This window comes from Grampus griseus (genome assembly GCF_964374135.1).
Source record: "Grampus griseus genome assembly, chromosome: 12".
NCBI lineage: Eukaryota > Metazoa > Chordata > Mammalia > Artiodactyla > Delphinidae > Grampus > Grampus griseus.
In genome coordinates this window covers 80,432,328-80,447,702 of record NC_139006.1, presented here as the reverse complement: position 1 = coordinate 80,447,702, position 15,375 = coordinate 80,432,328, and the positions used below count along the sequence as shown (strand labels likewise).

Here is a 15,375-nt window from a genome sequence, read left to right as displayed (position 1 = left end):
TGGAGCTGGGATTTTCTCTCTGAAGCTTATCATGAGAACCATAACGTCAGCTATAAAATACCACCACTGTATTTTCTCATTGATTGCATATTTCATTTTTTAAATTTGATTTGTATACAAATAAATTTTACACTAAATTATGTAAGCAATTGCTACTGGGCTGCACCGCTCCCTCCAGTCAATTTTATTAGTCTTTATATTTTGGCAGTTTTTAATGAGGTTTAGTTGAAAGTAATAATGGCTTATATTTACCTGCCTTCTTAATTTGGGATGGGGAGCATTAAGAACATACATTACTGGGCTTCCCTGGTGGCACAGTGGTTGAGCGTCCTCCTGCCGATGCAGGGGACACGGGTTCGTGCCCCGGTCCGGGAAGAATCCTGCATGCTGTGGAGCGGCTGGGCCCATGAGCCATGGCCACTGAGCCTGCACGTCCGGAGCCTGTGCTCCGCAACGGAAGAGGCCACAACAGTGAGAGGCCCGCGTACCGCAAAAAAAAAAAAAAAGAACATACATTACACACATAATCTGTGTTTTTTCTTGGAAGAGGGCAATCTCAATAACAGCATTATTCAATTAGAATATGCTTGACCTGAAAATACTTGCAAATGATGTAACCAATAAGGGTTTAATACCAAAATATATAAACAGCTTATACAACTCAATATAAAAAAAAAACCTGGTTAAAAATTGGGCAGAAGACCTAAATAGACATTTCTCCAAAGGAGACATACAGATGGCTAACAGGCACATGAAAAGATGCTTAACGTCGCTAATTATTAGAGAAATGCAAATCAAAACTACAATGGGATATCACCTCTTACTTCTCAGAATGGCCATCATCAAAAAGTCTACAAATAACAAATGTTGGTGAGGATGTGGAGAAAACAGTTGTATACAGTTGGTGGGAATTAAATTGATGCAGCCACTATGGAAAACAGTATGGAGGTTCCTTAAAAAACTAAAAGTAGAGCTACCATATGATCCAGCAATCCCATTCCTGGGTATATATCTGGAAAAAATGAAAACTCTAATTTGAAAAAATACATGCACTCCAGTGTTCACAGGAGCACTATTTATAATACCCAAGACATGGAAACAACCCAAGGGCCAACAGACGATTGGCTTAAGAATATGTGGTATATATATACAACGGAATATTACTCGGCCATAAAAAGAATGAAACTCTGCCATCTGTAACAATGTGGATGGACCTAAAAAGTATTATGCTTAGTGAAATAAGTCAGACGGAGAAAAATAAATATGTTATCACTTATTTGTGGAATCTGAAAAATAAAACGAATGTGTATAACAGTACTGAAACGGACTCACAGATAATAGAAAACAAACTAGTGGATACCCGTAGGGAGAGGGAAGCAAGGAGGGGCAAGATAAGAATGTGGGATTAAGAGCTACCAACTAGTATATATAAAATAAATAAGCAACAAGGATATATTATACAGCACAGGGAAATACAGCCATAATAACTGTAGATGAAGTATAATCTATAAAAATATTGTCACTATGCTGTACACCTGAAACTAATATAATATTGTAAGTCAACTATACTTCAATAAAATATGTGTGTGTGTATGTATGTGTGTGTGTGTGTGTGTGTGTGTGTGTGTATATATATAGACTTGACAGAGTAAGTCCTAAATTAGAGATAGGCACAAATAAATTATGTAATTGGTCTAAGTTCACATGACTATTCAGAGGCAGAACCTGTATCTTCATATATATATATATATATATATATATATATACACCAAGTTCCTATTTTTGTTACCTCTGTTGTTTGTGTTGCCTCTAATAAAAACCATTGTTGATCACTGTCTGGAACCTTCTGGTCACCTCTCTCCATGCATTTAAGGGAGAAGCTCTAGAGTTGACAAGGGAAGGAGGAGAGATTTTCGATATTATTTGCCACTAATTCACTTTGCCTTTATTCTTGTGTATTGATGGGGAGTGATGAGAAACCAAAATTAATGATTACTAAAGTGATGAGTAAATCAGAACTCACATATAGAGGTAGTTTTCTTATACCCAGCTATCATAAGAATATATTCTGGAAATAAAAGGAGAGATCATGTGAGTAAATACAGTATACTTTGCATATACTAGTATAAGTATATTGTATTTTGTCTACTAACTGAGAATATTTTATTTCTTCTTTCCTGTCCTAATTGCCTTCAATCTGTAAAGTAGTATAGTATTAATTTCGCATATTGATTATTATACCTCTTAAAGTCCAAATTCTCTGTTGTTTGCTTGTTTTCATTACTATTCTCCTTTCCCTCAAAAAGATGCCACTGTAGTGTGTGTCTCATTTTAATTAACGTGCGATTTCAGAATAATCTTTGAAATAACTGGAATTACTCTAGGTTATTACAGAAGCAGAAACTTTTAAAACAAGTAGATAAAATTGCTTTTAGATCATATATTAAATTAATTTTGCAACTATGATTTATGTTTTTAACATTAAAATACAAAGCATTTCTTTTAAGACTCAGAAAACACTAAAGGAAGAGACGGGCCTTTTTTGAAGAAATATTTGTCCTGGAAATGAACTCAAATGAGGAGTGAGACTTTATTTATATATGTGTGTGTGTATATATATATACTATTTTTTTAAAACAAGAATATCTTTTAAAGTAAATACTTTAGAGATAAAAATTTACTCTTGGCATTTTTCTTTATTTTGTTATAGTATTTTTGTGCAGGTCATAAGTTGGATTATTAAGTAATTATTTTGTATGAGAATGTCATGTTTTTTCTTTTTTGTATGTGTTTATATTCTTTTATAAGAATTGAAAACAGCATATCTATGGGTTTGTATAAATATATATTTTTTTTAAGTAAAAGGCTCATTTATTACCTAGTTTCTCATTTTAAAAAAATTTAGAATTATTTATTCTTTTTCTTGTCAAGGCATTGCTTCAGAGTTTGGAGTTCGAGGTTATCCAACAATTAAGCTGTAAGTTGAGTGTTGTATGTTTATATGTGTATTTTTATTAGTTCACTCTACTTACATTTTATTACATTAATTTCTAGTAGCTTCCTTGGAGGACTGAAGATTTGGGTTCCACAGTTCTTTCTAGGTGCAGTGTGTGATCCAGGGAGAGGGACTTCATCCGTGCTTTTCTTTGCACTTAAGTTAATGTGTGGTTTATGGCTAATTCACCAAATGTGTTTTGAGTTTACTGTGACAGGTGCTGAGCAGGACAAGGTATACAGTTGTAAATTAGGAAAGCTCTACCCCTGAGGAGCTCAAGGGTATATTCTGTTTAACTTGTGAATCCTGTCTCTTAACAAATTTTACTTTTCTATGATTGAAATAGACTTATTTCATTAGAGATGAAAGAAAAGAGAATCAAACTGATGGATGTTAATTCTCATCTGTAGATGTTGATCACGTCTAAGACAGAGCATATATGGTAGAAGAAATATTGTGATAATTCTAAAGGACTTGTGTTTTATAATCATAATGTTATTGAATTTTCTCATGAGTTTAATCCTGATCTCATCCTTATTTCAATAATGTGGAAAGTTGAGGAATTATTTTGAAACTTATTTTTATTATAAAGTAAGTTATTTTAGTATTTTAAAATCTCAGATTTTAAAATTTGACTAATTTTAATTTTTTTATTTCTTGGATTTTGTGTTGGCCTCCCTTTCTTCCCCCACTGTTTAAAAATGTTTGCTAAGGGAATTCCCTGGCAGTCCAGTGGTTGGGACTCTTTGCTTTCACTGCTGAGGGCACAGGTTCAGTCCCCGGTCAGGGAACTAAGATCCCACAGGCCACACGGCGTGGCCAAAAAAATAAAATTAAATTAAATTAAAAAAACACACGCACACACACAAAATACTTCCAGGGCAGAACCTTTAAAAAAAAAAAGTTTGTAAGCCTCTTTGACTTTCTTGTGTTCAGTAAATTATCTTTTCTATCCTTTCCGTTTAATTATAGATGTTCTACTGTGCTTTCACAATTTTTTTTTTTAAATTTCAGTTAGTTGGACACAATTCATTGGCAGGCTTTTGGAAAATTATCTAATTTTCTAGAAGACGTATTTTTATGCATTGTTTTACTCTTTAATCTTGGAACATCTGTCATGTTACTCTGATGTTGTATTGCTTACAATTGGTTTTACCTTTACCAAAATAGTTTTAATTCCCTGTCCTTTCACGTACTTTTTAATAGAGAAGATAGAATTAAGCTTTGATGAGTTCTTGACTGTGAATATATATATTTTTCATTTATCAGAAGGCATAGACACAATGCAGTTATCAAATACAGAGTAAAATATTTTCGTGTAATTTTAATAAAATACAGCCTTTTTCTTTGCATTTTGGTTGTTGGTTCCCTGAAGCCAGTTATTGGCTGTTTTTTACATGATTATGCTACTTCTAAAACTCCACTGCATTTACTATTTTATATGCTGTAATTTGTGTTACAATAGAGAGTGATTATCATTAAATGTGAAAACAGTTGAAATAACCTAAACTTTTACCCTATTTTCTTTTTTTAAGATTAAAAGGGGACCTGGCGTATAATTACAGAGGACCACGAACTAAAGATGATATAATTGAGTTTGCTCACAGAGTGTCTGGGTAAGTTCGTATTATGAAGGGCCTTTACTATATAATATTAGTATTTGCAAGTTAAATGTATTTGAGTAGCCATATCGAACATACATATTTTTAGGTGTTTAGCCTAAATAAAATTTGTCTGTTTATTTATAAAGGAAAGCTAGGGTTGCGTAGCATATGCAAAGAGCTCCTCGAGAGGAATAAAAGGGTCCATGATCTTATGTACTTGTTAGCCTCACATTTAAATTCACTTTGTCTATAGAAGAATATTTTCCCCAATGGATTTTTAATACATTTTCAAAACTTGATTACTTCTAACAACTTTGTGAATCTTAATTTTTTTATTATAATTTTGCCTTTGTACTGCCTGGTTTACATTCATTTATTTTTCTTGTTATCGAATTTCAGTTTTAAGAGAAACCCCACACTATTACATTCTAAATAAACTTGGGCTTTAATCCCTAGCCTTTAATACCAGAAAATGCTTTTTAGATGCAGCTAAATTACTTTCCCTCATCTTTCACATGCTGCTTTATGCCAACTGTGAGGTATTATTGCACATTTCGCTTAGAAGGTAATATAATTAGAACCCAGAGATCTTTTTGAGTTACAGATCTCTGAAGTTTTACTGCTGAGGAATCAGAAATTCTTCTGTGTTTCCTTCTGGTTTGAATGTGGTGATTTTTTTTTTTTTACTCTACATCTTGCTGGTGTATAAAGAAAGTTGGTGCATATAATTATTTAATGTGATTATGTGTAACTTCTGGAAGAGGACATTTATCAAAATAGGTTAACCTACTTTGACTTTGAAAGTATGGTTGCTTATGAGTTTGACAGGATGTATTATATTGATAGCTTTAAATAATTTTATGATAAATTAACATATTGGAATGGATTTGTTGGGTGGCATGATACTATCTAGCTTAAATTATTTGAGAAAAGGCACAGAATTAGGAATGGTCTTTGTATAGTAAAGTTTGCAAAGCTTTAGTGAAGTATAATTTTCACTGTATTTTCTTGTTGATTGCATATTTCATTTTCTTTATTTGTTTTGTGAGTAAATAAATTTTGAGATAACTTTATATTACATGAGGGGGTCGCCAGTAGGATTATTTTATTCCCCTGTAGTTTAAATTAGTCTTTATGTTTTGGCAATTTTTAATGAGTTTTAGTTTAAGCTTAAGATGGCCTTCTGATGTAACTGGGAGTGACTCTACTGCAAAGGGAATTTCAAGAGTCAGTTCTGGAGTTGCATCACTTACTAGTTAATTACTAAAGTATTAAAATAGAGGCTAGAATATAGTGATGCAGTGCATTTAAAGAATTGTGTGTTTCGAAAATGTTTGCCTTTGCAGAATACATTTTGTTCTTTTTTGCAAATGTGATGGAGTAAAAATCTAATAATATAGATCACACTAAAAAAAGACTGCCTCTTAGCTTTTAATAGTATTTCATAAGTGATATGTTTTATAATCTTTGGTATAATTCATTTCTCAGCCTATTTGTCTTTGAAAATGACTGTATAATAAAACTTTTTGTAGTTTTGTTTTCTCTTCATGAGATTCTTATATGCTATTATGACTACCATTTTCCATTGTATTTTTCCTGAGAAGAATAACATACTTAGGAAACATTTTAGATTTTAACCTTTATAGTGTGTTTTGAAACTAGCATTTAAATGGTCCGAGTAAGACATAAATATTCTAAACATAATATTATAAACTCCTGGAATAGTATTTCACAGTGTGTTTGTGTGAATGATCTTTCGAAAGGGAGAAAAAAAATAATTCTCACGCGGATTGTTTTGTTTTTAGCTGAGAATTCTAAATGGATTATAGTTCCATCTTTGCCTATCAAAACATTGGTTAAGATGATACTCTCTAAAGGGATGTATTTAAAGCTTATTTTTTAAACTGGTAGATTAAATTGTAGGTACTATATTTTTATTATATGGGTATAATAGTGGTCATGGGCCATAGTGTATTAGATTTATGTAGATTGAGTGATATACTTAAAATGCAATTCGTACAATATTAAAGCTTTGTAACTTTAGATAGGATGACATATAAATAGGAGTAAATTATGTACTACCCTTAGTTCAAGTGCAAGTTTTTTTGTTTTATTTTCAAACAGGGCTCTAATTCGGCCACTTCCAAGTCAGCAAATGTTTGAACATGTGCAGAAGAGGCATCGTGTATTTTTTGTTTATATAGGTGGAGAGTCACCTCTGAAGGTATCAAATGATTTTATTCTTTAATCCACAAGCACAGATATATTGTAATTTAATTTTCTGTATAACGAGGGCTTCACCAAAAACTCAGGGCTTATTTCACTCTTATTAGAAATACTTTAGTTGAATCTAAGTATTTTTATAATAAAAACACTTCATCATATACCCTCTATAGTATTTGCCTTCATGAAACAGAATTGAGTAAAAAGTGGGTGGGTGTTGCCTGTGTTAGTATATTTCTTCTGTTGACCTGGTTATTTAGATTTTGTATTGCTTTTTAGCATTTTGAGTCTTTGAAACTGCAACATGCAGTTTGAGTGTAAACTTTTTAAAAGCAAAAGCTCATTGTCTTAAGATTATTGCATGTATGTATGTTTGTGTTTGCATGTCAGACACACACATCTCTTCCTATAATCATCATCAAATTAAATTAATAAATATGAATTGAGCTTGTTATATTTAATGAACTTTATTTGAAGGCATATACAAGCACTTAGTTACAATGGTCTTTTGCCTTAGAAACAGTTTATTTCATTTCCTTATATTTAATCTTTTCACATGAAAAGACTTAAGGTAGCTAATTGTGATGATACTACTTAGCAGTGATACTACTTGCTCTGAATGTTTAATGAGGAATGAATTTTGATCTTGATTAATATTTAAAAGTCACCTTTTTTCTGTTTGTATCTTCACAGGAGAAATACATCGATGCTGCTTCAGAATTAATTGTATATACATACTTTTTTTCTGCCTCAGAAGAAGTTGTCCCTGAGGTAATTTTTAAAGTTGGATTTTAAGTAGTGTATTAATTACTATATATATTAAACAACTGTTTGTTGTCCTTTAATTGTGTGCCATGCACAGTTTTAAGTCCTGGATTATTGATGGCAAGCAAAATCATCAGGACCCTGATAGGATGGAGTTTACGTTCTCATGGGTGGGGGAAGTGGACTGAGTTTTAGTATTGTAGATAAGAGCCTTCCCTTGGGTCCTCAGACTGAGATAGTGGTCCTCGGTAAACAAAGCTATAAACAGGATATCATAACTGCTCTAAAAAATAATAAAGAAGCAGTGTGATAGTAAGGACATTTAGAGGTGGGATGGCTACTCTTGTTTGATTGATCAAGAAATGTCTGTCTGAGGAGAAAATACATCTGAACTGGGACTTACGGGATGTGAAGGAGCCACGCACAGATCTGTGGCCATAGTAAACCAGACACAAGGAACAGACATTACAGATGGCCAAGATGAGAACGTGCCTGGCATAGTGGAGTAACAGAGCCATAGCCAGTGTGGCTGAACTGCAGTGAGAAAGGAGATGGGAGGTAGGCAGAGGCCAGTGGAGGCCTTCTAGGTCAGGGCCACGCATGTGAGGATTTGGTATCAAGTTCATTTTAAGGACATTACTCTGTGCTAAGTGCAGACACAATTGGATCAGGATGAGACTAGATCAGGAAGCTCAGTTGAACTCTTGAAGAAATCTAGGATTTAGGCTTGAAAGTTATTAAGAGAATTAGGAAGAAGTGAAAGAATTGTATTTGGAGATAGAATTTTTTGAGCTTGTTCTAGAGGAAAAGAGGTGCATCAAGGATGACTCTTAGGTTTTTGGCCTGAACAACTGGTTAGATGGTGGTGTTATTTATGAGCTGGGGAACACTGGGGAAGGAACAAGTTGGAGTATGGGAGGAGAGATGGTGTTTTGAAGGTTTATTTTACTTTAAGTTGACATATTAGGCATCCAAGTACAAGCATCAGATAAGGGTTTGGAGATAAGTCACGGCTGCATAAATGAAATAAACTTCTTAGACATGGGATGCAAATCTGGGGGGAGATAAGAGGGTCCAGGTCCTAACAGAAAAGGACAATGAGAAGAGATTGCCAGTAAAGTAGGAAAACAAGGTGAATGGGAAGCCAAGATAAAAAGTGTTTAAGAAAGGAGTGGCCAATTGTGCAAGATGCCGTGAAGCAACCAAGGTGAGGAGAGGAAAGAACCATGGTGTTTGTCCCCATAGAGGTTGTTGGTGGTTTTAAGAGAAACAGTTTCAGAGGAGTAATGGGGACAAGTGACTCACTGGTGTGATATCAGAGACTGGCTCACTCAGGGATACCCTTGAAAGGGAGAGATGCTGAATGCTGTGAAATATCCCAGGGTACCTGTGTGGATGAGTTGCCAACCATGCGTGAAGAGAGGCATGCTGGATGGTAGAGCCTCACCTGAGAGCTTTACCACTGCCCTTACAATAGTTATTTTCATGGTGCTGTGATGTAACCAGATCATTCTAGATCACCTGTGACATACCTTCCTCCCTTTTTAACCTTTCCAGGATAGCTGTCCTTATTTTAATTTTATTATTACTTTTACTTTATTAGTTATCTACTGATTTATTTGTTGTTATGCTCAGTATTGCCACACTCATGTAGTAATTCTGTGTGGCTTACCTAAATTATATCTTTTCTGCTCTGATACTGATTTCTCTACTGTAATTTTATTATTTTGAAATAAGTACAACACAGGTATAAGAAGCAGGTACCCACTGAATGGATTCCTTATTATTAATGGCCATTGTAAGTTCCCATTCATAAAGCAGTTTATCGTTTAAGCCTGCTCTCACCTCTCAACGTGTGTTAGCAGATCTCACTCTCCTAACTCCTCAGTGAGGTGGGTGCTCTGAGACCTGGATTCACGGGAAGCCGACTCCCCGGGTGAAGTGATGGACGCGTTTCACAGCCTGGGAGTGCCGGGGAGAACCTACCTGTGCTGATTGCTACCTTAGCCCCTGCTCTTCCGCCGTTTCAGAGTGCCTCCTGGCCTTCACTTCCTGTGATATCTTTGAGTCTGTTAACAACTCTAAGAATATTTCGTGGTTTCACCAGGGCAAACAGGGCACTGTGCCAGGGGGTGTATAAAGAGGTATCAAGCCCAGTCCTTGGATGAGCTAGGGATTGACTGTGTTCCTTTTAACTGTTGGTAACTTTTTTGTGGTTGTCATCATTGTGGTTCCCACCCCCCCGGTAACTTTCAATGCTTTTGAACTCATGGCTACCAACTGAAATTTTTTTTCTGATTTTTGCAGTATGTGACCCTGAAAGAGATGCCCGCTGTGCTTGTTTTCAAAGATGAAACTTACTTTGTTTATGATGGTAAGTTCCAAAGTTTTAACTCATGTAAACACTTTATAATTACAATGTTGTATCTATTATAGGGCTTAGGTGTTGATGAAAGATTTAGTAAATGCAGCTACTGCTTACATTTCCCGTTAGTTGAATGACTGCTAGGTTTTTCTTACCCTTCAACTTTAGTTTTTCCACTCAGTGTTCTTTCATCCTGAGTTTGGCTACAGTAAATTTCTCTTTTTGTCAGATCATTTGCCTTTTTTAGAAATGAGCCCTAGGCAATTTCTGTACATTACTTTAAAATATTCAAAGTTAATTTTTAAAAAGTCTAACATTTGAGACACACAAAGATGTGAAAGAAATAAACCATCTTCAATAGTGGTGAAGCCCTGGGGTATTCTTCTGTAGCCTTTTCTCTCCCTCCCTGACAGAAGTAACCACCCACCTGCTATTCAGCATTTCTCTGTTGAAGCAAATACTTGGTCTATTTTTTAAATATTTTTATTATATCAAACACACATTATAGTAAAGAGAATGCTAAAATAGTAAGACTCTACATACATACCTGTCACCCAGGTGAGACAGTTACTAAGATCTTACCACGTTTGCTTCAACAATGTTTTTTCTTTGTTGAAGCACTGTAGCAAATCCCAGTGGCATTTCATCGCTATGTGCTTCATTATGCGTCCCTGACTACACGTTTATTATGCACTTCTTTAAAAATGTGGGCTTTGGGGAGTTTCTTTTTTTAAGATAACCACATGCTATTGTAACACTTAACAAAATTAACAGTAATTCCTTGGTATTATCAAATACTTACTACCAGAGTTTGCAAACTGGGCTTTGAGGTAGCTTAGGGCAGTGCAGCAGACTCACAGGGCATGCGGAGATAGTTCGGATTTCAGGAAGCATTGAAACTCGACATCTGTTGGACAGTACACAGCCACTGAAAAGCAAAAGCAAATGCAAAATCTCACCTACTAGCAATGTTAGTAACATTGTAAATTACATACAGTTGATGAAATAAAAAATTCAGTTTCTCATTCTTACTAGCTACTTTTCATATACTCAGTGGCCTTGTGTGGCTTTTGTTGGAGAGCACAGATCGGGACCATTTTATTCATATCAGAAACATTCTAGAGAGTTATTTTTACTGAACCAAACTTGGGTCCACTCTCCTGTGTGCAGTAAAGCCAATCTGCTGACGCCGGGTTGTGGTGAAGGAAAGGGCAGCTTCAGTGCAGGGCGCCAGGCAGGGAGTCCAGGGCAGCTAGTGCTCAAAGGCCAGGTGAGGGAGGGGAGTCACAGGGTGTGTGATCAGCTGGTGCACGGTCCTCTGATTGGTTGATGGTGAGGTAACAGCAAGGGCCATGTCAGTTAACATCATCAATCCTTAGGCTGCAGTAGGCCTGGGGGATAAGTGCTCCTGGTCATCAAAACAACTCAGGAAAGTGCATCAGATACAGTTACATAAGCAGAGAGTATGGGGGAAGGGTCGCCCAGGACTGCCCCTTAGGGGTTCTGCTCAGTCACATTATCTTATGACGGAGAAGAAACTAGAAGTGTTTGAGAGCTGTAAGCTTTGAGTTGCTTAAGTGACTCAGATGAATAGAAGAATATCTAATAAAAGGAATATTTTGATTGTCCTGTTTTAGTCAAAGGAGCATTTTAATTGTTTTGACAGTAACATGAAGACAAAGCAGTTCTAAAATCTTATATCTTCACTATCTTTAGATAAATGTGAGGACTGTGTTTTATTTCTTAATGTAGTGTAATAACCACCATTTACCTGTTACGTTTTGTACAGCAGGTACTATCTATTTGCTTAACTCGATATTTTCATTTTATTCTCACCTTAATCTGGTAGTAAGACAGATAGATAAATATCCTGAGATTACAGAGAGGGTAACTAAGAATGTTAGCTAAAGGAGAGAGATATGTAGTTAAATTACAGGTTCATTCCTTTGCGCATTCATCGGATATTTGTTGAATGGCTGCATGAGACATTGGGCTTAAAAAGGAAATTAAGAGGAACTTGCATATGTGAAAATGTGTTAAGGAAAATTCATATTCCATCCACTTATTCTTTATCTACACTCCTTGTATGATAAGCACTTAGTATATTCAATATATTGTGTTATTTGATCAGTACAACAGTCTTTTGAGATCAGCAGTCTTACTGTTTTATAAACAAACAGGATTAAAGAGATTGTTTTTGTTTTTTCCAAGTTAAAATAGTACATGGTATAATCAAGATTCAGCCTTCAAATCTCTTGTTCTAGTTGCATTATGAGTTTCTTAACTCAGAGAGCCACTTCACTTTTTTTGGAAAAAGCCCTGATTTTCTTTATTAAAGAATACATTTAAGTCTAAATAATGGCTAAGAAGTGCCCTTCCCCATCCATGTTTCAGATGTGGCCTCCGATACATAAGAAAGAGAGGGGTAATGTGTTCAGTATCTACAGATGTTTTGAAGGCCAACATTTTCTAACTCAGTAGTCAGTACTTAGAACCTGCCTGAAGTCTTCAGATAAAAGGTTACTTTGAATGCTTATCCTACTATTACATTGTTAATAATTTCAGGAACAGTGGGATGGGGCTTAGGAGGATAGTTTATTTCCTAATGAGTTTTAGATTTATCACTTTTGTGAATAATCTTTAGAACATTTGCTTTTTTGACCTGGAGTGGAGATTATGGCCCAATAATCAAATTCTAGTTTTATGTTTGTTTTCCTAATTCATAAATCCAAATCCATAAATGCTTTCAGATTTGCATTATATTACTTATTTTATAGGTTTGATAACTTGAAAATGTTTTGTTTAGCAATGCAAGTGACAGAAAAAGCACATCTTTCAAGAAATCAGTAAAATCCAGTCTTCATCCATATTGGTAGGCTTTTACATCAACTTCTTTTTCATGCAGTTGTAATAATTTTTCAGAATTATATTTCTAATCAGGATATAATTCTCTTGGATATTGTAAATGTTTCCTGTCTGCTCATCAGAGGAAGTATTTGACGTTGAAAAGGGCTGAAATAGTATGTGTGAGTTTATATGTGAGTTTGTTTTACATATGAAGGAGGGTTGTAAACTGAGGTCAAAATGTCATAAAATAGAGAAGAACAAAGAAATTATAATAAAAATTGCCCATAATGCTATCATCCAAGACTAACCATCAACTCAGGAAAACTATTTATAGGAGTATATATATGCCTTCATTTTATCACTCTATCAGTTTTTTTCATACTTTATTTTTTACAGAGTTACAGTCATGTTGTAATATTGTTTTGTTACCTGCTTTACCACTTAATTACTATAATTTTTTAAAATCTATAAATGGTCTCTCTCAACATGTACCATAATGATTTAAATTATTTCCTGTTTAGGATGTTTCAGTATTTCCTTTATTTTTATCTATCTTTGCTATTTTCAGTGGTGCTATAATGATGAATTGTTTCATGCATTAATCCTTTTTTTACATTTGATTGCTTCAAATAGCTTTCTAAAAATGAAATTTATGAATTTAAGATTATGATCCTCTGTCAGGCATTTTATACATGCTGCTAGATTAAACATTATAAACATTTTAACATCATATTTACACTATAATTTATCAACTTTGTTTTGTTTTTTTAAGAGTACGAAGATGGTGATCTATCATCTTGGATCAACAGGGAGAGGTTTCAAAATTATCTTACAATGGATGGCTTCCTCTTGTATGAACTTGGAGATACCGGTAACAAGCATATATACAACTCTCCATCACACTACAAAACTTTTCCTTAACTGATTACTTCAATCTGTAGAAAATGAATTTTTTAAGTTCTATTTCATAATATCATTCCTTCTTTCAGACCTGAATGCCACGTCAACTTTATGAGACTATAGATTAATATTAACCAAAGAACATACCTTTGCATGTGGAATAAAGATTAGCTAGAAAGGGTTTACTAATAGAAGTGATAGTGACAGGGAAAACAGAGCCTGGAGAATAAGGAAATGAGAAAAAATAACCAACTAGAAAGCTGTCCGCAGGACGCTGATTTTGTAATAGGAGTTGGAATACAAATTAGCACAACCTTTGAAAGCCTGCTTTTACCTGTGAAGAAAATATGGGCATCAGATTGGCATGGTTTCTTGAAGTTATGTAATTGAAAGTGATAAGCAAAGCAAATAGAAATATAGATGCAAAAAAGAAAGCTGTAAGGAATTACAACTGTAAGGACTGGTCTAAAATAGATGTGAGCTACAAAAATTGTAAGACGCTAACCATGTAAATTTTAGGAGGAAGTGTTTTGTAAATTTATAATGAATTACAAATAAGAAATAAGTCATGGTTATTGTTGCCACATTTGTTTCCATTCACAACTTTATGATAGTTGGATGAACGTATAGTTTTAGATTAAAAGAATGGGAAAATGTTAGTCAAGGCTCAACTTTTTAATCTGAGAAATAATAGGTATAGAGTTTCTTCTTCATGATTTCCTGCTCTTGGATCTGGTTAAGAATACAAATTAGAAGCGCTCCAACACATTTTTCTGTTACTTTGTAACTTTCACAGGATGGTATTTGTTCTGGTTCCTGAGCCTTCTTTTAATGTTCTGTGTCTGGTGATGCTTCTGTCTTTGCCTTCCTTGCAGAGGGAGGTGTGTGTTAGCTCAGTGTTGGAAGTTGACGCGGATACTGTCAGAGACTGTGGGTTTACCTGCTGATTCATGCAGGCCCGCGTGAAGGGAAAAGGGGGAGAATGCAGGAATACAGTAGTTCTGCTCTCAGTACAGCATCGAAGGAGGCGGCAATTAAAATAGGCAGCTTTGCCAAAGCTCTTCCGTGTCTTCTCCCAGATTGATTTGGAAAGAAATTGGCTATGGCAATGTTTCTTTGTGTTCCCAGTGTAATTGCCCTGGTTGGGTGTCAGCTTTGGCTGTGCCCCGCTTGTGGTCCTCCCTGGACACTTGTCATATAAGCCCCGCAACAGACTCCTGGCCCTCGGTGGCTTCAGACACCTAGTGTATTTTCAGGACTTCTGACGACTGCAGGTCCCTGCATCTTCCGACTCCTGCTAACTTTCCCGTTTTGTCTCACTCTCTCCCGTCTCTGGCCACGCTGACTGTTCAGTTTCCTGAAAAGGCTGTGTACCTTGCACCAGAGCACCTTTAAACATTCTGTTTTCTTTGCCTGGAAAAGTGTAGTGAATTTATATTCATCTGTCAAACTCAGACCAAATACTGCTTTCTTAGGAAAGTCTTTCACTAACCCCCTGAAACTACATTAGTTTACTCTTATAAAATGTTTTTATAAACCCCATGTCCCGTCCTCCCCAAGTCTTCTGATTGTTAACCACACGTCTGCGTGTGTGTGATTGTCTTCCCCAAGTGCAGAGCTGTGTCGGTGTGCTCCTCACTGTGGCCTCGGGAACTAGCCCTGTGCCGGGTCCACTG

General features: G+C 35.3%; 1 protein-coding gene across 1 annotated transcript in view; it reads left to right on the top strand.

The window, feature by feature from the left end:
- TMX3 (thioredoxin related transmembrane protein 3) overlaps positions 1-15,375 on the top strand; it is a gene marked incomplete at its 5' end in the record, with an annotated part of 44,433 nt that overhangs the window by 14,139 nt on the left and 14,919 nt on the right. Inside the window, 6 exon segments of the mRNA XM_082668128.1 lie at positions 2,932-2,977; positions 4,531-4,611; positions 6,724-6,823; positions 7,516-7,593; positions 9,895-9,961; positions 13,572-13,670. Coding sequence (XP_082524254.1) covers positions 2,932-2,977; positions 4,531-4,611; positions 6,724-6,823; positions 7,516-7,593; positions 9,895-9,961; positions 13,572-13,670 — 471 coding nt within the window.